The following is a 24,817-nucleotide window of genomic DNA, read 5'->3' on the forward strand; positions in this document are numbered from 1 at the left end:
GGATTGGTCCAAAGTCACCCAGATAGCTTTCCTGCCTAAGGCGGAACTAGAACTCACCGTCTCCTGGGGATTGGCCCAAAGTCACCCAGATAGCTTTCCTGCCTAAGGCAGAACTAGAACTCACCGTCTCCTGGGGATTGGCCCAAAGTCACCCAGATAGCTTTCCTGCCTAAGGCGGAACTAGAACTCACCGTCTCCTGGGGATTGGCCCAAAGTCACCCAGATAGCTTTCCTGCCTAGTGGAACTAGAACTCACCGTCTCCTGGGGATTGGCCCAAAGTCACCCAGATAGCTTTCCTGCCTAAGGCGGAACTAGAACTCACCGTCTCCTGGGGATTGGCCCAAAGTCACCCAGATAGCTTTCCTGCCTAAGGCGGAACTAGAACTCACCGTCTCCTGGGATTGGCCCAAAGTCACCCAGATAGCTTTCCTGCCTAAGGCGGAACTAGAACTCACCGTCTCCTGGGGATTGGTCCAAAGTCACCCAGATAGCTTTCCTGCCTAAGGCGGAACTAGAACTCACCGTCTCCTGGGATTGGCCCAAAGTCACCCAGATAGCTTTCCTGCCTAAGGCAGAACTAGAACTCACCGTCTCCTGGGGATTGGCCCAAAGTCACCCAGATAGCTTTCCTGCCTAAGGCGGAACTAGAACTCACCGTCTCCTGGGGATTGGCCCAAAGTCACCCAGATAGCTTTCCTGCCTAAGGCGGGACTAGAACTCACCGTCTCCTGGTGATTGGCCCAAAGTCACCCAGATAGCTTTCCTGCCTAAGGCAGAACTAGAACTCACCGTCTCCTGGGGATTGGCCGAAAGTCACCCAGATAGCTTTCCTGCCTAAGGCGGAACTAGAACTCATCGTCTCCTGGGATTGGCCCAAAGTCACCCAGATAGCTTTCCTGCCTAAGGCGGAACTAGAACTCATCGTCTCCTGGGGATTGGCCCAAAGTCACCCAGATAGCTTTCCTGCCTAAGGCAGAACTAGAACTCACCGTCTCCTGATGATTGGCCCAAAGTCACCCAGATAGCTTTCCTGCCTAAGGCGGAACTAGAACTCATCGTCTCCTGGGGATTGGTCCAAAGTCACCCAGATAGCTTTCCTGCCTAAGGCGGAACTAGAACTCACCGTCTCCTGATGATTGGCCCAAAGTCACCCAGATGGCTTTCCTGCCTAAGGCGGGACTAGAACTCTCCGTCTCCTGATGATTGGCCCAAAGTCACCCAGATAGCTTTCCTGCCTAAGGCGGGACTAGAACTCACCGTCTCCTGATGATTGGTCCAAAGTCACCCAGATGGCTTTCCTGCCTAAGGCAGAACTAGAACTCACCGTCTCCTGATGATTGGCCCAAAGTCACCCAGATAGCTTTCCTGCCTAAGGCAGAACTAGAACTCACCGTCTCCTGGGGATTGGCCCAAAGTCACCCAGATAGCTTTCCTGCCTAAGGCGGAACTAGAACTCATCGTCTCCTGATGATTGGCCCAAAGTCACCCAGATAGCTTTCCTGCCTAAGGCAGAACTAGAACTCACCGTCTCCTGGGGATTGGCCCAAAGTCACCCAGATAGCTTTCCTGCCTAAGGCGGAACTAGAACTCATCGTCTCCTGATGATTGGCCCAAAGTCACCCAGATAGCTTTCCTGCCTAAGGCAGAACTAGAACTCACCGTCTCCTGGGGATTGGTCCAAAGTCACCCAGATAGCTTTCCTGCCTAAGGCGGGACTAGAACTCACCGTCTCCTGGGGATTGGCCCAAAGTCACCCAGATAGCTTTCCTGCCTAAGGCGGGACTAGAACTCACCGTCTCCTGATGATTGGTCCAAAGTCACCCAGATAGCTTTCCTGCCTAAGGCGGGACTAGAACTCTCCGTCTCCTAGTGATTGGCCCAAAGTCACCCAGATAGCTTTCCTGCCTAAGGCAGAACTAGAACTCACCGTCTCCTGGGGATTGGCCCAAAGTCACCCAGATGGCTTTCCTGCCTAAGGCAGAACTAGAACTCACTGTCTCCTGGGGATTGGCCCAAAGTCACCCAGATAGCTTTCCTGCCTAAGGCAGAACTAGAACTCACCGTCTCCTGGGGATTGGTCCAAAGTCACCCAGATAGCTTTCCTGCCTAAGGCGGGACTAGAACTCACCGTCTCCTGATGATTGGCCCAAAGTCACCCAGCTGGCTTTCCTGCCTGAAATCAGGCATCGAGACCAAACATGGTTAAGATCAGACATCAAGATAAATACCAAAACTGGCGCGACTAAGATCGGAGATTAAGGCTGATTTATGAGGTCTTTTCTTTGCCGTGTCCGATCTTCGCCGTGCCTCGCCTCAATGTCAGATTGAACGCCTGCTCTCATGGGAAATGTGGGAATTGTAGTTCCGCTTGTGCGCGCCCGTGTGTGCACGCACATGCATGCGTGCGCTTTCTTTGGGCGTCCGATCCCGAACGTCTGGTTTTAGCCATCACAACATCTTATCTCACCAATGCCCATTTTTGAGGTCAGATTTTAGCTGTCCCCCCAACCTCGGTGTCCGATCTTCGCCATGCCCGATGAGTTACCCCCTGGCGCTAATCTTGAGCCCGGAACTCCCCCGCCACCTGTCTCTTTCCGCAGGCCCCAGCTGGCAGTGTGACCACTGCACTTTCCGCAACAGCGTCGGCCGACGGATCTGTGAGATGTGCAACTGCACCAGCCTGCACGGCGATACCCAGCCCTCCCTCGCCCGGGAAGAGAAGGAAGAGGTGGGCAGGATGAAGCGAGGGGTGGTGGAAGCCCCCGGGGAGCCCCAGGGCCTCTGGAGAGCCCCGTCCGTCCCGCCCGAGGACGTGGAGCATCAGAGGCAGGAGAAGCTACGGGACGACGGTCAGAAGATGGTGGACATGATCAGGGTGAGTTCTGCCCCCACACACACCTGCAAATCCACTCCCCCTCCTCTTCCAATCACTTTTGAGACACACACACACACATACGCTTTTTCGTCTTTTTCACATTGAATGCCGGCTGTCGTGGGAATCGTAGCCCCCACACATTTTCCGGGGGTGCTGTCTTTTGGGGTCCCAAGGACCTTCGGATAGGAAGCAATACCGGGCTGTACGAACAGAGGGGATCTATTCAAGATCACACGAAGCGTTAATACGGCTTTATGATGCCTTGGAAAAGCCACACTTGGAATACCGCATCCAGCTTTTGGTCGCCACGATGTTAAAAAAAAGAAGTTAAGACTCTGGAAGGAGTGCAGAGAAGAGCAACGAAGGTGATTAGGGGGCTGGGCGCTAAAACATGCACAAAGAATGGTTGCAGGAAATGGGTATGTCTAGTTTAATGGGGGGAAAAAGGATTGGGGTAGCATGATAGCAGTGTTCCAGTATCTCAGGGGCTGCCACAGGAAGTCAGGCTATAGATGGATGGAAAAATAGAAAGAGAGACAGACAGACAGACAGACAGATGATAGGAAAATTGGATAGATAGATGAGGGAGGGAGGGAGAAAGATGATAGGTAGGTTTAGTGGATGGGTGGATGGAGAGAGGGAGAGAGAGATGCATAGATACGTACGTATCTATATATATATAAAGGCAAAAGACGACCCATGCATCGTCAAAATCTCCAGAACCGTAAAGTCTACAAACTTGAAATTGGGCACATATGTTCCTCTTGGTGCTTGGTGCTCACTAAGAAAGGATTTTTTGAAATGACCATCAGAGCATTTAGAGTATTTCTTATATTATTATTATTATTAACACACTGATGCAAAGGAGTTCCACTCCTCCCCACCTGAAAAGAAATCTCTTCCAAATGCAAAACACAAGCAGAGGAGTTTCGGTTTCAGTTTCACAGCACCAAGCAGCTTTAGTACAGAACAGTTGAGCTAAGTCATGCCCAGGCTCCTTGCTGTCTCCATGCTCACACAGCAAATACTCTTTCAGTTTCCAAACAGCCCTTAACTCTCACACACACTGACAGGACGCTAGCCAGATGAATTCCGATCGATGCTGGTAGTTAGAGGCAGAATTTTTTCCCATTATTTTCCTCCCCAAAAACTTAAGCACAACCATATAGTTTCATAGCGAAGCACGGGTATCAAGCTAGTTGGATATATAGTTATAGGTATAATGTAGATACAATTATGCGTATACATATTATAGATAGACACCTAGCTATGCGTGCCTTGGTGTCTGTGCGTGTATGTTTATCCTGCCTTTTTAAATTTAATATCTCCAGTTAGCTAATATACATAATACTCTCCACCAATTTTCCCCACAACAACAATGACGCTGTGAGGTGGTGTTGGCCTGAGTGCAAAGGATTGGCCCGGAGACACCCAGCCAATGGCAGGAGGAACCACCCATTAGCCACGGTTGTCTCCTCGGGGGAGGGGGGTTATGAAATGGTCATAAGTAGAGGACTACCTGAAACTCATTGTCCTTCCAGCCAATATAGTTGCTAGAATCCTGTCACCTTGGCCCCACAGGAGGCGGAAACTGTAGGCGTAGCCCCCGAAATGGTGGCGGCCGCCTTGTGCTACTCGGGAGCTGAGCTGCCCCTGGCCTGGCTGAAGTCGGAGCTGCCCTGTGTCCTGGAAGGTATGGCGGAACTGGCTACTCAGCGAGGCGACAAGGAGCCCGACGGCGGCCTGGGCGCCATAACCCTCCAGGAAGTCCAAACCGCCTGGGTGGCCAGCCGGGGCGACGTAGATGACGCCGTCAGCCGTTGCCTCAGTGCCCGTCGGAGCAAGGTGAGCCTTGACAAAATGCATGGGAAAATAAGTGTTTTTCAACCTTGGTCCACTTTAGGACGGGCGGATTTCAACTCCCAGAATTCCCCAGCAGGCACAACAGTTCCCCATTTCATTGCCAAGCTGTAAGGTCCAAGCTGAAGTTTCCCCGAAGCCAAAGAGAGTGAGACTCGAAACGAGGCTTGCAAAAATAGCGGCCTTTTTTTTATTCTTTGGCCAAAGCGAAAAGGTCTGCGTGAATACGATGTCCAAAACATACAGACAAAATGCATGTAAGGAATAGCCAAACCGTGCGAGAGTGGCTCAGAGTATTATATACATTTCACGTTGATAGAAACTAAGTTTATCCAATCAGAGACAAAGGTTCGTTATTAATGTGGGCAATGTCTTGCCCATGGAGCGTTCTTTGTCCGTTCTCCGTCCATACTTTGTTATTTTACACAGTATCCCTTGTCCTTGTGGGTTCATGCTCCTGGATAGCTCCTTCCCACCTCCTCACCCCCATCTATGGAGCAGGACGTTCATGGGAATCGTCTCCAAGGATGCGTCTAGCCCTGAAGCAAATTGCAGAGGCGAGAAACCAGATAGAAAAGGATACGATTCTCTTACAGAACGAATTCCGAACAAATGATTCCCATCCTCACCAAATTGTACAAGCAACTTCTTTAACAGATGCAGAGAGCAGAGGTTAGATTGATTCATGTCAATACGTCCTTTCAAAGCCATCTAGCTAGCCCATCTTTAACTCAGTTATTAATTTAGCTTGTCATGGGTTATTTTTTTTTCTACTTTGCTGAAGTCAAGATATATTACATCTGCTGCCTTCCCACCATCTACTAAGAAAGCTTCCCTATGGAAAAAAAAATGCGACAAAGGTAATCCAGCCATACAGGTAGACCTCGACGTGGTATCATAAAGAGTCGTGGCTTACGTTTAACGTACTCCTCGACTTTCAGGCGTTCATTTAGTGACCGTTCGAAATTACGACAGCACAGAAAAAAGCGACATAAGATCACTTTTCACACTTACGACCAGTGCAGCGTTCCTATGGTCACACATGATCAGAATTCAGATGCTTGTCAACTGGCACGTACTTATGACGGTCGCAGCATCCCCTGATCCCCTTTTGCGAGCTTCTGACAAGCCAAGCCGATGGGGGAACCTAGCTTCAGTTAGCAACCATATGACCTGGGATGGGATTCTATCAGTTCGGGCTGGTTCGGGCAAACCGGTAGTTACGGCGATGATTTGGACCCACCCCCTGCCCTATTCTGTCCTTTATTTCCGGGGTTTTCAGCTCAGCTGTTTGGCGCGGCACAGCAGATATCCGCGCCTCGGCTGATTTGCTCACCGGGACTCCAGCAGAAGGTAAGTGTCAACTCATAAAACATTCCCGTGCCCGGTTTTAGTAGTTGCCATAAAAAGGGGGGGGGAAGGGGGAGGAAGGAAATCTGGAAGAGCAGTGCAGCGGTTTGAAAGTGAAAGTACATTCCAACTCTTATCTGTAAAAGATTGGAACTAAAATACCAGAGCTTTTGCCCGGGAATATATTGAATTGGAGAATGTGAATGACGACACCCAGCCCATGAACAGGGTCAATTGGAGGATCTGGTCTATGAGACACCCAGGGGGGAGCGGGGGAAACAGGGTCACACGGGACTGTAAGTGACGTATGTCAGAGTTGGCTTCATACAGGGCAGTGCCTCTAATGAACCCTTTGAAGTTTCTTGAAGTTTGGCTCGAGAATCATGATTTAATTAGGGCGATGGCTGGAATCCTGACAGAGCGTTTCTCAAACTCTGTGCGTGCTCTCACCAAACCAGTCATTACACCCGGTTGAATCGCACCCCCTGCATACGACTAACTTAAGAGCTGCAGTGATTCGCTTAACAACTACAGCAAGGAAAATCGTCACATGGGGGAAACTCACTTAACAGCTGCCTCACTTAGCAACAAGAAAAGTTGAGCTCAACTGTGGTCGTTAATTCGAGGACTACCTGTGGTCCCTCATACCCATGCCCAATTCTGGTCAAACCCTTGGTGGCTGGGGGAATTCCAGGAGTTGAAGTCCATCCCTCTTCGGCCTGACAAGGTTGCCTAAAGATATGTCAGGTTTATTTCTTGAAAGGGGACGCTAACAGGGTTAGATCCTGGTTAGGGCTCGGTTTTGGGAAGGTGACGCCAGGCTTGGTTTGCTCCACAGGTGAGACAGTTGAAGTCCCTGGGCTTTGAAGAGCGGGGCCCTGCCTTACAGGCCCTGTACGAGAACAACGGCGATATATGGCGTGCCATGGTGCAGCTGCAGCGTGCCCGCCTGGCGCCTTTCCACCAGAGGCTCTGGGAGAGCGAAGACCCTCCGATGAACTTCCAGAGCGCCGACCGACAGGGGTAAGCGGGAGAGGAAGGGAAGGGAACCCGGGGCCGGAGATCCAGTGGGAGGCACCCCTGGTCTTTTTTTCGTCTCGTTCTTCGCCAGGCGCTGCTGCGGCGTCTCCTGGCCTCGCTGTCTCTGCCCAGCTGGGGCCGGGCCGAGCTGGTGGTCTCATTGATGCTGGAGCAGCCGGACGAAGGCTGGGAGCTGTCGGACATCGTGGAGGCTGTCAAGGCCTCCCCAAACCGCGACTTCATCAAACGCTTGCTCAGCTGGGAGTGCGCCGTCTGCAGCCTGGCCTTGCCGCGGAACAAGGTACCGACGTGCAACTTTCATCCATGGCGGGGCTTGGTTGACTGCGTCCGACCCGTCATTCAGTTTCAGTCACCACAATGTAAAATAATATGTTGAAAGTCTTTTAGGAAGAGTGCAGAGAAGAGCAACCAAGATGATTAGGGGACTGGAGGCTAAAACATATGAAGAACGGTTGCAGGAACCGGGCCTGGCTAGTCTAGGGAAGAGAAGGACCAGGGGAGACATGATAGCGGTCTTCCAATATTTGAGGGGCTGCCACAGAGAGGATGAAGGGGTCAAGCTATTTTCCAAGGCACCTGAGGGCAGGATGAGAAGCAATGGGTGGAGACTAATCAAGGAGAGAAGCAATTTAGACCTAAGGAGAAATTTCCTGATGGTTAGAATAATTAAATCAATGGAACAACTTGCCCCCAGAAGTTGTGAATGCTCCAATACTGGAAGGTTTTAAGAAGAGACTGGACAACCATTTGTCTGAAATGGTATTAGGGTTTCTTGCCTGACCAAGGGGTTGGACTAGATCAGGAGTCACCAACCTTTTGGACCTCAGGGACCACCAAACTCATAATTTTAAATCCCAGGGGACCACTAACCAGTTCTGTGGGCGTGGCCTAATTTGTGGGTGTAGCTTGGTGGTCATGTGACTGGCTGGGCATGGGTTGTATGTAAATATTATAAATATTTATATAAATATTGAATTTTTTATTAAAAAAAGAGCAACTTTTACCCAAAATCAGGCAAAGCAGGCAGGCAGATTGAGCTGCTTACAGAATCACAGATTCATTCAAAAATCTATCTATCCGCCATCAGCTAGCTCAGTCTGTCACACAAAATTTGCTTGCAAGCAAACTCACAAAATTAACTCACAACACACCATGTATGTAAATATTGAATTTTTTTATTTAAAAAGAGCAACTTTTACCCAAAATCAGGCAAAGCAGGCAGGTAGATTGAGTTGCTCACAGAACCATTCAGTGATCTATCTATCCGCCATCGGCTAGCTCAGTCTCTCAAATTCGTTTGCAGTGAGTCTGCGCTGAATAATAGAACCTTCAGTCCTAAGCGAGGTTTGGCTGTGCTTAAAAGCAGAGCCGAGGATCTAAAGACTAGCTAGAAAGCAAGAAATCCAGCCATATCCTGCTTTCTAGCTAATCTAAATCTTCCGGCACAGCAGAACAAGATGATGGTTGGAAAAAGGAAAAATAGCAACTTGGCAGGCAAGTTTGCCTGGTGAGGAGTGAGTGGGCGGGGAGGAGGGTTTCCACGGGCCATGTGGGTTTCCGCAGGCCAATTTCTGCACAGCCTGGATTAATTGCTTTGGGGGGAGTGCTCTGGGGGTGAGATTTCTCTTCGGCCCACCAAAATTTTCTCATGGCCGACCAGTGGGCCGCGGCCCACCGGTTGGCGACCGCTGGACTAGATGACCTCCAAGGTCCCTTCCAACTCTGTTAACCTGTAAGTCCTTCTCTCTTCAGATGCAGTCACTAACATCGTGCGAATGTACAATTTGTCCAGAGTGTTTTGCTTTGCACTTCACCATTGCCGTAAAGGAGAAACACATCACGGATTTAGTGTGTCCAGCTTGCTCCGAGCCGGAGATCAGCGATGAAACTGAACTTCTAAATTATTTCTCTACTCTTGATATCCAGGTGATGCTTCTCCTGTCCCATTTCTTCCCTCATTTCTCTGATTTTGTGCCAGTGTATTTTTATTGATTTTTAGAAAAGAGTTTATTTATATATTTTTAACATCCATAAGTGCTTTATGAACCGCGTATTATTTGTTGCAATTTGCTTACATAGTAGTATGTAATATAACGATATATTAAACAGACGACATACCAAATAGAATTTTTCCGATTTCTAATTTCTACTTCTGTTGACAAACTATTTATAAAATAAGTCCCCATGTTTGAAAATATTCTGTATCTTCTTTATCTTTTTTCTTTAATGTCAACCTATCCATTTCTGCACAATCTAGGTTTTTTTTTTTAAATTACATCTTCTATGGGCTTGTCCATGCATATACAATTGTTGCTCCCGTCAACACATGTAATATTAAATATATATTCCCTTTATCATATTTTTGTGGTACTATGCCTAACAGAAATATTTCTGGCTTACAATCTATGTGTTGCTTTAACATTTTTTCTAACCGTGTATGTATTTTCGCTTTTGGACATGTCTACCACATATGATAATATGTGCCCAATGTCTGATTATAGTTACAACATTTGGCAGACATATTTTTAAACATCTTTGCCAGTCTTGCTGATGGTAAATACCACCTATAAAACATTTTATACAAATTTTCCTTAGATGCAGTTGCCATTGTCAATTTATAATTTCTATCCCAAAGTTTTTGCTGCTTGTCTAGTTCTATAGTATATCCCAAAAATTTTTGTCCATGTTATCATTGTTTCTTTCACCTGTTCATCTTCCATTTTTAGGCTTAATAAAAGCTACGGTATAGATTTTCTTTATTTAACTTTTCATCTGTGGCTAATAATACTCTAGTTTTGAGTGTTCAAATTTATATTAATCTATCTATTTTATAATATATGAAAATAGCACCCAGAAGAGGGGAGGAAAAGGGAGGAGGAAGAAGTGTAGGATAAAGGGAACAAAAAAATGAGAAGCATTAACTTCCTTTTGGGCGTAGTAGAATAAGCGAATAACAGAGAGTATCAGCTTTCAGTTCAGAAGTGGTTTCCAAGTGGAAATGAAACTAGGCAGAAGTTCCTGCCTTGCAGTTATATATTTTATTTATTTAAACAAATTGATAGAACCACCCAGCTTAAACCTAGCTGACCAGTTAACAAGGCTTAAAAAAATTTAAAATATCATAAAAATATCATTAAAACAAGCCATTAAAACAATCCAATTTGCCATTCTGTGCCAACTCCATCCCTTAATTGGCACATCCAAAATTATCTCTGTTGTCTGCACACAGATGGCCCTCGACTTATGACCACAAAATTGCTAAGTGTGACATTTATTAAGGGAGTTTTGCCCCATTTTACGACCTTTCATGCCACCGTTGTTAAGGGAATAGCTGCAGTTGCACATGGTTATTAAGTGAATCCGGCTTGCCCCATTGGCACTGTTTGTCAGAAGGTCGCAAAAAAGGGACTGTCATAAATACGAGACAGTTGGCAAGCATCTGAGTTTTGGCTATGGGACTCTGGGGGATGCTACAACGGTCGTAAGTGTGAAAAGCGGTCATAAGTCACTTTTTTCAGTGCTGTTGTTAACGGTCACTAAATGAGTTGTTGTAAATCGAGGATGAGCTGTATAGCAAAGTTACAAAAATGTCTTTCAAGGCCCTCATGCATCAAACCCACAAGAAAGTCTTTCTGGGGTCTTTTTTAGTTTAGTTTATTGTCATTGCACCTCCAGGGGTGGGATTTTAAGCAGTTCAGAGAACCGGATGTTAGAAGAAATTACTGGCCTAATCCTGTAAGGAAGGCGGGAAGGAAACATTCTGGTGTTGCTTACAGAAACTGCCTCTTCGTTAACCCTTATTACATTCTTGGCAGGACTGGACTTCCTGTCTCAGGAACTTCTCTGGAGCTTTTCCCCCCCCCCCTCCTTTGCTGGTACTTTACTTGTGTGGAGTCAAAGTTACAATGGCACTGAAAAAAGTCACTTATGACCCTTTTTCACACTTACGACTGTTGCAGCATCCCCACAGTCATGAGATGCGTGCTTGAATGTGAGTGATATTGAGTTGGCCGCGCCCAGCCAATAACATGACCACCAAGCCATGTCCACCCAGTCACACGCCCACCAACTAAGCCACGCCCACAGAATCGGTTGTTAAAAAATTTGAATCCCACCCCTGTGTACCTCATACGACCAAATTAAATGCCATCTTCAGTGTACATTATATTATAACTATACATATAAAAACACAAACACACACCCTTTGCATTCTATACAGCTGAATTGATATTGATATAATTGATATAATTCGCATTGCACTCACTATACAGTAGAATTCAATAGAGTTACTGCTTTGGTTGAGAGATGTCCGGTTGGCCCTTTGCAAACTTTTTGGGGGTACAGATCCCCTCAATTTTTTTAAAATTGGATTTCTCCACAGTTGCGCAGTTGTTTGGATCAAGAGACTTATGACCTTTTCCATAAGAAGCTGACCGAACATGTACTAATGCAGGACCCCAAATTTCAGTGGTGCACCCATGTGAGTATTGTGTTTCTTTTTTTAATGTATTATTTTATTTATACATTTTTCTTTAACATACGTAAGTGCTTAGTAAACAGTGTACTGTCTGAGTCCATTTACTTATACATAATAATAATAATAATATTTACTTGTACCTAATGATATCATTTCCCTGAAAATACGACCTACCCTGAAAGTAAGTCCTAGCTTGATTTTTACATGTGTGCCCAATATAAGCCCTATCCCCCCCAAAATAAGCCCTAATTAAGATCCCACCCACTCCAGGTACACAGGTAAAAATAAAGGTAAGATGGGGAGGTGGACTTCCAGGGAACAGATGGCCACCTTTCCTAACCCGGAGACTTCCCAGTGAGGATCAGGTGGCTGTACTATCCATCATGCCACTAGTGAGGCGACTAGGGATGATGGGAGTGGTAGTATCTTGCCTCAGTAGGCTTCCTGGCTGGGGAACATGGGTGTCCGAGACTGATCTGACCACCTAAGAAGACTGTAGAAATAATAGGTTTCCTGCGTTGCCTTTTTTTTTAATTTGATTGGTTTCTACAGAAATTTTGATCCAGAATTTTGGATTATTGTTATCGGTCCAGTGCTTAAGGAGCCAGGCTAGAAGCCAGGAGACTGGGAGTTCTAGTTCTGCCTTAAACATGAAAGCAGGCTGGGTGACTTTGGACCAATCACCATAGTTGTAATCCGCCTTAGGCACGAAAGCTGGCAGGGTAATTTTGGGCCAATCGCCAGGAAACTGGGAGTTCTAGTCCTCCCTTAGGTTCGATAGCCAGATGGGTGATTTTGGGCCAGTCACTAGGAGATGGGGAGTTCTAGTCCATGTTACGCACAAAAGCTGGCAGGGTAATTTTGGGCCAATTGCTAAGAGACTGGGAGTTCTAGTTCTGCCTTAAGTACAATGGCCAGATGGGTGACTTTGGGCCAGTCACTAGGAGATGGGGAGTTCTAGTCCATGTTACGCACAAAAGCCGGCTGGCTAACTTTGGGACAATCGCCAGGAGACTGGGAACTCTAGTCCTGCCTTAGGCACGATACGAGATGGGTGACTTTGGGCCAGTCCCTCCTCCACAGCCCAGACCACCTTGCAGGGTCGTTGTTGCAGGGAAAATAGAACAGTTGAGTATTAGATAGGTTCAACAGCTACTTATAAAATAATCAAGACGGGATAGAAATCAATAAACAATGAACATCCATTCATCTCCAAGTGGACTAGGAGCTGGTTGCTTTAAAGACAAGTCAAAATGTCCAGGTCATCATCGAAATAAGATGTAAGGACTCCATCGGATTTAGTTTCTTTTTTATTTAAGGACAGTCTCTGCACCCACTTCCCGGAGTCAAGGAAGATCTGATCCCAGCCCGGGCTAAAAAGGATTTATTTATTTTTCTCCTTGTCCTTAGTGCTCTTTCGGTTTCATTTACGAATCGGAGCAGCTGGAAGCCAAATGCCCGCAATGCCGGAAATGTTTCTGCGTCCAGTGCAAACGCCAGGTTGGTAAGCCTTTGGTGTGGAAATATTTGTCGAAGACAGAACAGCCTGCCTGAGCAGGGGGTTGGACTAGAAGACCTCCAAGGTCCCTTCCAACTCTGTTATTCTTTTATTCCTCCTCCGCTCCTCCTCTTCTTCCTGCTCCTTCCACTCCTGCTCCTTCTTTTTAAGAAGTGATAGGGCGACCATTTGTCTGAAAGGGTATAGGGTCTCCTGCTTGAGCAGTGGGTTGGACTAGAAGACCTCCAAGGTCCCTTCCAACTCTGTTATTCTATCCTACATTTAAATTCAGTAGCTGGAACTCTGAAGGGTTGCACCATAAGTCAGTACGCAACAGTTACTGAAATGTATTTGAATTTAGTAAGCTAGTAAGCTAGAAAAAAGTGGAATAGATAGCACCACCACTAGATGGACTTGCAACTGGCTGGCAATCTGTACTCAACGAGTAGTCCTTAATGGGTCTAAGTCTACATGGAGCAATGGGGTGCCACAAGGTTCCGTCTTAGGCCCAGGACTCTTCAATGTCTTCATTAATGACTTAGATGAGGGAATAGCAGGAGAACTTACCAAATCTGCAGACGATACTAAGCTGGCAGGAATAGCCAACACCCAAGAAGACAGGCTCAAGATCCAGATGGACCTTGACAGACGAGAACACTGGGCCGTATCTAACAAAATGAAATTCAAGGTAGAGAAAAGTAAAGTCCTACACTTAGGCATGAAAAACCCAAAGTACACATATAGACTGGGTGAAACCAGGCTCAATAGCAGTAACTGGGAGAGGGATCTTGGAGTCTTAGTGGACAACCAGCTAAATAGGAGCCAGCAGTGTGCAGCGGCAGCCAAAAAAGCCAATGCAATCCTAAATTGTATTAAGAGAGGGATACAGTCAAGATCAAGGGGAGTACTGATACCACTCTATAAAGCCTTAGTAAGGTCACACCTAGAGTACTGCATCCAGTTTTGGTCACCACACTACGAAAAAGATGTTGAGACTTTAGAAAAAGTGCAGAGAAGAGCAACCAGGATGGTTAGGGGACTGGAGGCTAAAACATACAATGAACGGTTGCAGGAACTGGGCCTGGCTAGTCTAGTGAAGAGAAGGACCAGGGGAGACAGGATCTCCCCTATCCAGAGAGGAGGAAGAGGTCAAGCTATTTTCCAAGGCACCTGAAGGCCAGACAAGGAATAATGGATGGAAACTGAACAAGGAAAGATTTAACCTGGAAATAAGGAGAATACTTTCTGACAGTGAGAACAATCAACCAATGGAACAGAAGTTTTCCTCGGAAGTTGTGCCATCACTTGAGACTTTCAAGAAGAGATTGGATTACCATTTGTCAGAAATGGTGTAGGGTCCCTTCCAACTCTGATTATCTGTTATCTGTTATAAGTAGCTCGGATTGGATGTTGGGTTGATGGCCTGAGCTCCGAGCTTGGCGATTTGGGTTGCAAACGTTTCATCACCGTTGGAGGAGACACTGTCCGTTCACTTTGAAGTGGGCCCATCTGTCAGACAAGCCCAATTCGAAGCGCACTGACGATGTCTCCTCAGATGGTGACAAAATGTTTGCAACTGTTCTGTCCTAGGCCTCCCCAAAAAGCACTAAGTCAGTTCTGAGTCCCGGCAAAAACCTCTTTTATTACATTAATGTGAATTTATTTCATTCACACTCAGCCAACAGCTTGGCAAACAGCCTTGCAAAGGTATTCTTATTAGCTCAGACCTTTATCAATCCCGGAAGACTGCTTGGTATAATTCCACACTCAGTGCTGACAGGGAAGGTCTGGGTTATACAGACAAATCTTCACGAGGCTGGAACGAACGAGCAAATTGTTTCCTGCAAAAGCCCCCTCCCCTTTTGCTTCTGTTTTAATCCTGATGGGAGGGGCCATTCATCGTCCAAATACGACCTTACTCCCACATTGACCCTGAGTTCTTAATTGTGCCTTCCTTTTGGCAGCTCTGCATGGCATGGCTGGGAACCGGTTCCAGAAGCTTCCCGCCTCACTGCTGTCCAAGCCCAAAGGCAGCTGATGACTGCCAGCCTCCCCTGGCCCCCTCTCTGCCTCTGACGCCAGAGCTCTCGTCTGAGCCTTCCTCGGCCTCTAGGACCGGCCTGGGTTCCTCCCCAACCTCCTCACTACTGTCCAACTCTGCTGCCAGCTCCGCCAGTTACCAGCAGGCCACAACAGCAACCAAATCGCCAAGCTCGGAGCTCAGGCCAACAGCCCGCAGAACGGTTATAGCGGATTGGTTGGAAAGAGCTAGCGCATGTCCGAAGCAAGCTAAGCTTCTATTTGTTTGAGGTTGCTTGGCCTCTTCTCCTGTTGGGGAACAGGAGGATGGAAGGCTAAATGCTGAGTTTGGGGTGTCTCTTTTTTTTTTCTTTCTTCCGCGGCGACAGTGGGAGCCCCAGCATCAGGGTCTGACCTGCGAAGCGTTCCTGGAGTGGAAGCGAACCAACGACCCTGAATACCAGGCGCAAGGCTTGGCAATGTATCTCCAAGAGAACGGTATCGGTAAGGATTTTGCCCCCAGTTTCGTTTTGGGACACGCCGAGAAACTTGAGGTAGCTTTGAGCCAACTTGAGTTTCCTACACTAAGCCTAGAGCTGGATTCTAATGCTCCCACTTCCTATCCCCAATGCTTGGGAGTCTCTCCTTAACTTGCTGCTTTGGCCTGGGGTTGGACTAGAGGACCTCCAAGGTCCCTTCCAGCCCTATGATTCTGTGATAGAAACAGTGTTGTCTAGTAGTTAAGGCAGCAGGCTAGAAAGCAGGAGCCCGTGACCTTAGCCGTGAAAGTCGGCTGGGTGACTTTGGGCCAATCACCACGAGGCAGAGAGTTCTAGTCCTCCCTTAGGTACAGTAGCCAGATGGGCGACTTTGGGCCAGTCACTAGGAGATGGGGAGTTCTAGTCCATGTTAGGCACAAACATTGGCTAGCTAACTTTGGGCCAATTGCCAGAAGATTGGGAATTCTAGCCCCACCTTAGGCAAATAGCATGATATGTGACTTTGGGCCAATTATTAGGAGTGGGAGTTCTAGTCCATGTTAGGCACGAAAGCTGGCTGGATGACTTTGGGCCAATCACCTGGAGACAGGGAGTTCTAGTTCAGCCTCAGCCATGAAAGCCAGATGGTTGACTTCAGGCCAGTCCCTCTCTCTCTCAGCTGAACCCACCTCACAGGGTGGTTGTTGTGGGGAAAATAGGAGGAGGAAAGTTTATCGGATATGTTTTTCACCTTGAGTTACCGTATTTATCGGCGTATAACACGCACAGGCGTATAACACGCATCTTCATTTTAAGGGGAAATTTCAGGAAAAAAATGTAAAAAAATTCTGCCTGCCTGCCTTAGTTTCTGGTTGTTTGGGAGCAGCTTCGGCTGAGAATAATAACTATTCGCCTCTTTTACTCAGCCGAAGCTGTTCCGATTCAACCATTAACGAAGGCAGGCAGGCAGGCAGAACGAGCACGGCGGGCAGGCGGGCGGGCGGACGGGGTGGGGAGAAAGGCGACAGGAAAAGCCCCCCGCTTCTTTGAAGCAGTTTCTTCCTGTGCTGGTGGAGGAGCGAGAGAGCGACTGAGAGAGCTGACCCAGAGAGCAGGACAGGCTTCGGTTGCTTCCTCCCTCCCTTCTTTCATTTGTGTCCTTGATCCCCGATCCCAGCAGCATTCACCGAAGGCTTCTTAACATTATATCGGCGTATAACACGCATACATCATTTGCCCCCTATTTTCAGGGGGAAAAAGTGCGTGTTATACGCCCATCATCTGTATGTGTGAAAATAATAACAGGCGGGAAACAAGCCAAGGAGTAAAAATCTCTTTTTCCCCCTCTTCTTCCAGCTTGTCCCAAATGCAAGTTCTCGTACGCCTTGGCTCGAGGGGGTTGCATGCACTTCCAGTGTTCCCAGTGCAGGCACCATTTCTGCAGTGGATGTTACGGGACGTTTTATGCCTCCAACGTAAGGATGCTCGGGGATTGTGTGTTTGTGGGGCAACTCTGGAACTCGGTACCCTGTTGCTATTTATTCTCCCCCTGTGGGCCTTGTAGAGGTGAATTTGGGGAACGGAGGCAGAGATGGTTAACAAAACCACAGGAAAAATAAAGATACAGGTAGTCCTCAAACATACGACCACAATGGAACCCAAACTTTCCGTCGCTAATAAGCAAAACTGAGTTTCGTCCCATTTTACAACCTTTTGCCACTGTTGCTAAGGGAATCCTTGCCGATGTTAAGTGAGCAATGAGCCCCAGGCAAATGGTTGTTCAGTGAATCTGGCTTCTTCGTTCAAATTACTTGTCGCAAAAGGTGATCACGTGACCCCCAGGGACACTATGACCGTCATAAATATGAGTCAGTTGCCAAGCATCCAGATTTTGATCCGGTGGCCAGTGGGGATCCTGCAACGGTCGTAAGCAGGAAAAATGGTCATAAGACCCCTTTTTTTCCAATGCTGTGGTGACTTGAATGTTCAAGGGCTATCTACCGTGTGAGAAAGCAACTTCAAAATGCTGGAATTCTGCGATATTGATAACAGGTGTTGTCACAAGATCAGGAAAATATGTTTCTTTCTCATTTTTTAATCAATTTTATTAATTTTCTATTAATTACATTACTTAGGGCTTAATACTAATTGTGTTGTCTGGGTATTTGATTTGCTTAACAATGCAAATACTATTCTTCCTCTCCATCCCTTTTTCCCAACCACTAGTAAAATAAATTCCAAGTTTGATAATATTCTGTGTCTTCTTTTCTGTTTGATTTTCAATGTAGGTCTGTCCATTTCTGCACAGTCTAATATCTTCTTAATTATCTCTTCATCTGGAGGTGTTTCTTCATCTTTCCAATATTTTTCTGTTTGTCTTCTCTTGCATCCAGAATTGTCATGGCAGATTTGAAATTGCAGGACTTTTTTCCCCCCTCATTATCTTGTCTTCCTGGCCCAAATTCATGTTTTTGTTAACTTTTCCATAATTTGTTCAAGGCCCTCCTCTCTACTGTTCTTTCTCTCCGGATACTGTGTTTCCCCGAAAATAAGACCCTGTCTTATATATTTTTTTCCACCAAAAGAGGCACCAGGTCTTATTTTCGGGGGATGTCATCCACTGACTAACCTCACTTGCACGTGTCGCCCCCGGCCTCCTTTTTGCTGTCAGAGGCCTTCAGGAAGTTCTTCTCCAGCCGGCAAGGCTTTCCTGAAGGCCTCGACATCCGATAACAAGAGCTCTGGATCGATCCTGAGCTTTGCTCTCAGCTCCAGAGGCCTTCAGGAAAGCCTTGCTGGCTGCAGAAGAAACGGGACGGCAAGGCAGGTGTCAGGGTGTGCGAGGCCTGGCTACAACTGTCCAAAGGCTCCACCACCACCCCATCCTCACCCTAGGTTAATTTTTACCCGTCTACTCTGGAGTGGGTGGAGTCTTAATTAGGTCTTATTTTGGGGGTAGGGCTTATATTGGGCGCATGTGTAAAAATCAAGCTAGTACTTACTTTCGGGATAGGTCGTATTTTCAGGAAAACGTTATTATTTGACAATGTTCCCTTGTAATTCTTCCAAATGGTAGTTACTTTTCATATTTAATGGGGGGTTACAACTTAGTTCCAGTTTTTCAGAGGAGGTGAGCTGGGTTGGAAAAATATATATATAAATTGGTATTTATCACACATCTGTTAGAAAGAGAGGCTAACATTCCCTATAGAATGGAGTAATAACTCCTCGAATTACATTATTTTACTTGTTGGTTATTTGAAGCACTGGAAAAAGTGACTTACGATCAATTATCACACTACGACGGTTGCGGCATCCCCCGTGTGACTTGTTTTTATGACGGTCACAGTGTCCCCCTGGGGGTCACGCGGTCCCCATTTTGCGACCTCCTGACAAAAAAAAAGCCCATGGAGATCCGCTTAACAACCGCGTGACTAAGTTAACCGCTTCGCTTAACGACCATGGCAAGAAAGGCCGTCAAAAGGGACCAAAGCTCCCTTGACAAAACGTCTCCCTTGGACATGCGTGACAGAAATTTTGCCCAAGCTGAAATATTGGGCTCGGTTGTGGTCGTAAATCGAGGACTGCGTGTAATTTTCATGTAGGGGAATTGGTGGGCAGTTCAACCATTTTCCTACCCTGGTTTTTTATTATTGTTTTTTCCCTTCATCTCTGCCAGAAATGCCCGATACCGCACTGCCCAATCCGGCGGTCCCTCCACGGACACCACCCACGCGACTGCCTCTTCTACCTGCGGGACTGGGGCGTGCCACGTCTGCAGAAGCTCCTCCAGGTGGGTCGGGCATGGTGTGGGGGTGGGGGGCTTCAGGAGCGGGGAGAGGGGTGTGTGGAAGCCAAGGGGGCTTATAGGGGGACAGGCCTCTTGGGGGACTAACTGGGGTTCTCTTTCCTTCTCTCCACTCCAGGATAACGACGTTGCCTTCAACACAGACCCCCCAGCGGGGACCCAGGCCACTCCCGGAGGTGCGTGTGACCAAGTTGCTGGGAAGCTCACCTGTCCTGTCCTGGCTTCGTTTTAAGTCCTGAATGAAAGCTTTCACCTTCAAATATTTCACTTTACGTCACTGCTCTCTACTCTACCCCACTCCACTTTATTTTACTTCACTTTATTTTACTTCACTTTATTTTATTTTACTTCACTTTATTTTACTTTATTTTACTTCACTTTATTTTATTTTACTTCATTTCATTTTACTTTATTTTACTTCACTTTATTTTATTTTAGTTTATTTTACTTCACTTCATTTTACTTTATTTTACTTTCCTTCACTTCATTTTTCTTTACTTAACTTGACTTTATTTTATTTTACTCCACTTCATTTTACTTTATTTTACTTCACTGCGCTTTATTTTACTTTATTTTATTTTACTTCACTTTATTTTACTTTCCTTCACTTCATTTTTCTTTACTTAACTTGACTTTATTTTATTTTACTCCACTTCATTCTACTTTATTTCCCTTCCCTTTTACCTTTACAGAGAGTCCTTGTTGTACGACCACCATTTAGCCCAAACTTTTTAAGTAAGACGATGGTTCAGCAAATTTTGCTCTGGTTTTTTTGACCTTTTTTGCTGCAGTTGTGAAGTGAATCATTGCAGTTGTTAAGTTAGTCACACGGCTGTTAAATGAATCCGGCTTTCCCGTTGACTTTTGCTTGAACCACTGTCTCGCTTAGCAACACGAGCGTTGGGCTCCATTGTGATCGTAGGTCGAGGACTTCCTGTCGTCCCGATCCAATGAGGGAACGGGCAGGTTTCAACCGTTGGGGTCCTCCCCTCTGCACGCAGGTGGATGTCGGGTTATGGAGCAGAAAGAAACCCTGGACGGCTTGAAGGATGAACCGTGCAGCAAAGAGACTCCGGCCGGATATGCTGGCCTTTGCGAGTGAGTAAAACCCCTTTGTGGGTTCCTCCTCTTCCTCATCCGCCACTTACAGACCTGGGGGCTGTTGACTGACGGCCGGCCCAGCCTCTCTCCCCTCTCTGGAAGAGCTTCATAGCTCCCGCTGCCTTAAGAAAGTTCAAAACGTTCTCAAAGATCCGTCTCATCCTGGGCACTCCCCCCTTTTTTTTAACTATTACCATCTGGCAGACGGTACAGAATAATAATAAAAACAAGGACAAGTAGGCTGAAAAACAGCTTCTTCCAGGTCAGTAGCTCTTTTGAATTATAGTGTATTTAGTGCAATATGAATGCAATATCAGGGGTTTTCAGTTCAATTGTATAGAATGCGAAGGGTGTGTGTTTGTGTTTTATTTTTATAGTTATAATGTACACTGAAGATGGCATTTAATTTCGTTATATGAGGTGCAGTGACAATAAAGTAAACTAAGCTAAACTCTCCATCTGAGGGCTAGTGGACAGCCCAGGTTTCCCCCCTCTCTCTCTCCTCCTTCGCCCCCACCCTGTCTTGGGAGTTGATCTTGATGACCTCTGGGGACTCCCATCTCTTTGATTCCGGAGGGACCAGCAAGGTTTTAACTCCAGGCCGGATGCAGCCTGTGGGGTGCTTAGATCTGGCTCGCAGTGTCTCTGCAAGCAAAAACAAACCAAAAACACAACAGAAGGATAAGCGTTTCCCCTTTTTTACATTTGAGCATCCTAGAAGGGACAGGAAAGGATAAGTGGAAAGAGGAAGGACAAAGAAAAAGAAGGAAAGATGGGGAAAGAGCAAGGAAGGAAAAAAAAGGAAAGAGGGGAAGGAAGGAAGGAAGGAAGGAAGGAAGGAAGGAAGGAAGGAAGGAAGGAAGGAAGGAAGGAGGAAGGAGAAGATTATAATGAGAGGGAGGGAAGGTCTGAGGGAAGTCCTGTCTTAGCACTTGGCCACCACAGGTGTCCCCCCAACACGAGTGATGTTGAGCTGGCGCGCCCACCCCGGCCCCCAAAGGTCAAACACAACTCTGATGTGGCTCTCAATGAAATCGAGTTCCCTGTTTTAACTAGATCAATAGCCTCCAAACGTGGCAACTTTAAAACTTGTGGACTTCAACTCCCAAAATTCCCTGGCCAGCAATGAGGGATTCTGGGAGTTGAAGTCCACAAGTCTTAAAATTGCCGGTTTTGGAGACCCTGAGCGAGATGGTGGTTCTAACAAGGGGGTCTAGAGACCTGGTGAGCCGTGGCTGGGGAGGTGGGGGGCAGGAGACCTGAGGGTCACACTGATGGATTTCTTGATTTCCTCCCCTCCCCCCAGGGCGCACTACAAGGAATACCTAGTCAGTCTGATCAACAGTCATGCTCTGGATCCCGCCGTCTTCTACACCTTGCAGGAGGTGGAGATCGTATGCCGGAGACACCTCACGGCTGCCCAGCTGCTCCCCAGGGGACCGACGGAGGACGAGGAAGCATATCGCAGGCGCCTGATCCAGGTGAACCTTCTCCTCTTCTGTTGGTCTAGAGGTCTTCTGGCTTGGGTTCCTTCTCTAATCGTTGGGATGCCTTTTGGTCACCCTGTTTGAACAAGGGTGTTTCCCCGAAAATAAGACCCCGTCTTATATATTTTTTGCCGCCCAAAAAAGGCACCAGGTCTTATTTTGGGGAGATGTCATCCACTGACTAACCTCACTTGCCGCTCCTGGCCTCCTTTTCGCTGTCAGAAGCCTTCGGGAGCTTCTTCTTCTGCAGCTGGCAAGGCTTTCCTGAAGGCCTCTGCAGCCGATAACAGCTGATAACTCCGAATCAATCCGGAGCTTTATCATCAGCTCCAGAGGCCATCAGGAAAGCCTTTGCCGGCCTTGCTGGCTGCAGAAGAAACGGGCCGGCAAGGCAGGTGTCGGGGTGTGCGAGGCCTGGCTACAACTGTCCAAAGGTAAGTAGCAGGGCAACTCCACCACCCACCATCCCCACCCTAGCTTAATTTTTACCCGTGCACTCTGGAGTGGGTGGGGTCTTAATTAGGGCTTATTTTGGGGGGGTAGGGCTTATATTGGGCTCGTGTAAAAAATCAAGCTAGGACTTACTTTTGGGGTAGGTCGTGTTTTCAGGGAAATGGTAGAAGACCTCCAAGGTCCCTTCTAACTCTTATTCTTCTGTAGGTTCTAAGGGACGAAGTTCCTCTTAACTTGGAGATCTCACGGAGACGGAAATAAACCGAGAAGGAGAAGCTGTGAGCTTCCAAGCGGATGGAGAACAGAAGAAGACACGCTGTGTTTGGAGAATTTCCGATTGATGGCTCTTGGTGGGGCCTCCTGAGATGCAGTCTTAAAGCCATCCCTACTCTCTAACCACTAGGTTGCATTTAAGGGTTGTGTTGCTCTACACCTTGTTTCTTTCTTCTGTCTTGTGTGATGCACAGCCAGAGGTGTCCTCGTTGTGACCGGTTGGAATAAAGATGTCCAACCATGGCAGTTTTAAGACCTGTGGACTTCAACTCCTAGAATTCCCCAGCCAGTGAATTCTGGGGAACTCTGGGAATTGAAGTCCACAAGTCTTAAAAAAGTTGCCAAGATTCCTGAAAACAAAATTTTTTAGATTTTGTCCTAACATTGTCAGCAAGTTTTTGATTTTAATCTTAACAGATTTGTGGGGGCGGGAAAAATTTACTGGTGAGCCGAATAGATGCTTTACTTCAATTGAAAATTTCTTGTTCCATTTGTTCCTGCAGTTTTAATTCCATTTGTTCTTTCAGCCTGCATGTCTCCTGGGAAATGCATTGGTCTGAATAAAATTTATTTTGTTAAACGAGACTCTCTTTTTTGCTATCATTAATATGGTCCCAGCGTTTAGATTGTGCCACTGACCAAAAACAGTTGTTAAAATACATTTCTGGGTTGTCTCTTTTTCCTCTTCTCCAAATTTGTGGAAAGCTTCTGCTAATTTGGAGTTTGTTGATACGAATTAAATACCAATGAAATCTCAAGAGAAGTTTCTAAATTGCAACATCTTATTTATTTAAATAGTACATTCATGAAATTTGCAGTACCATGCAGTCAACGTGGAATCATTTTCCTACTTTCTCCTAGAGAATTTGGTTCAAACGTTTAGGTATCTAGGGAGTCAATTGTCCAAATAATGGCCATTTCCCACAAGTTTCTTCCTTACAGAGTTATTGAATCAAATCAACCTTTATTGTCAGTACAACATGCGTACAGTGAGATTGGCTGAGCCTCCCTTTGTGCACACACACACACACACCCCCAGCACAACTCACAGTGGACAGAAAGTCAGTGAATCCTACTAACGAACACACAATCTTATTACAGCATGTGAACTTATTGCACAACGCACCGGCCCTGCAAGTCTATCATACTATGTTGACATGAAGTTATTTTCCATTCAGGAGTCTGACAGCCCACAGGTAGAAACTGTTCTTCAGCCTGTTGGTGCGGCTGGCTATGCTTTTCCATCTCTATAAGCCAGACAAGGAACAATGGATGGAAACTGAACAAGGAGAGATTTAACCAGGAAATAAGGAGAAACTTTCTGACAGAACAAAACCAATGGAGCAGCTTGCCCCTCGGAAGATGTGGGAACGCCATCACTTGACACTTTCAAAAAGAGATTGGACTGCCATTTGTCAGAAATGGTGTAGGGTCTCCCACTTGGGCGGGGGGTTGGACTAGATGGCCTACAAGGTCCCTTCCAACTCTGATTATCTGTTATCTGTTAATCTACCCAATGGTAGGAAAGTGAAGAAATGCTGACCAGGGTGTGAGTCAACCCTGAGGATTTTCCTCACTCTTCTAAGGCAGCGAGCCCTAGCGAGGTCATCTAGTGGTATCAGGGAACAGCCCACAATGCTGTGCTCACCACCCTCTGTAATGTCTTTCTATCCATGGCTATCAAGCCAGCATACCACACCTCAATGCAATATGTGAGGACGCTTTCTTTTGTGGATCAGTAAAAGGAGGTCATCAGTCATTGTTCTACTTTATTCTTCTGCAAGACTCTGAGGAAATGGTGTCTCTGTTGGGCCTTTCTGGGTTGTGTTGATTTTCCAGGTGGGATCTTTGCTGATGTGATGGTAGGTATTGTGATTACTCTAGAAATTCTGCTTGCCAAAAATGATCATTCAGGTACTTCCAAGAAGAGAAAACTGAAAAAGGAAAGTGAGATGAGAAAGACATAAAAACCACCTTCAATAATCCTAATTACCTTCTTTCTCTATAATCTATCACATAATAAATATGTGTTAGAAAATAGAGAAAAAGATGAGATATTAGATAGACAGATAGGTAGATATAGGAGAGAGAGAAA

At 46.6% G+C, this 24,817-nt stretch overlaps 1 protein-coding gene across 1 annotated transcript; it reads left to right on the plus strand.

Moving 5' to 3' along the window:
- The first annotated feature begins 1,783 nt into the window (after window positions 1-1,783).
- Window positions 1,784-23,307, plus strand: RNF31 (ring finger protein 31). The gene is made up of 14 exons (XM_087947199.1): window positions 1,784-2,876; window positions 4,458-4,721; window positions 6,925-7,104; window positions 7,195-7,407; window positions 8,880-9,053; window positions 11,509-11,607; window positions 13,015-13,104; window positions 15,511-15,625; window positions 16,957-17,075; window positions 19,280-19,393; window positions 19,527-19,584; window positions 20,410-20,506; window positions 21,816-21,990; window positions 22,657-23,307. Exons 1-14 carry the CDS (start codon window positions 2,400-2,402, stop codon window positions 22,708-22,710), a joined length of 2,229 nt encoding a protein of 742 aa, XP_087803325.1. The 5' UTR covers window positions 1,784-2,399; the 3' UTR covers window positions 22,711-23,307.
- The last annotated feature ends 1,510 nt before the right edge of the window (window positions 23,308-24,817 follow it).

This window comes from Notechis scutatus, chromosome Z (assembly GCF_049901735.1).
Source record: "Notechis scutatus isolate UNSWTSFEM ecotype Mainland chromosome Z, rNotScu1.2, whole genome shotgun sequence".
In the NCBI taxonomy this organism is placed as follows: Eukaryota; Metazoa; Chordata; class Lepidosauria; order Squamata; family Elapidae; genus Notechis; species Notechis scutatus.

Coding starts and splice junctions, on each gene's coding strand:
- RNF31 (XM_087947199.1), top strand. CDS start 2,400: ATGCGTGCGCTTTCTTTGGGCGTCCGATCCCGAACGTCTGGTTTTAGC. Junction 17,076..19,279: donor GGACGTTTTATGCCTCCAAC/GTAAGGATGCTC, acceptor CATCTCTGCCAG/AAATGCCCGATACCGCACTG. Junction 21,991..22,656: donor ATCGCAGGCGCCTGATCCAG/GTGAACCTTCTC, acceptor ATTCTTCTGTAG/GTTCTAAGGGACGAAGTTCC.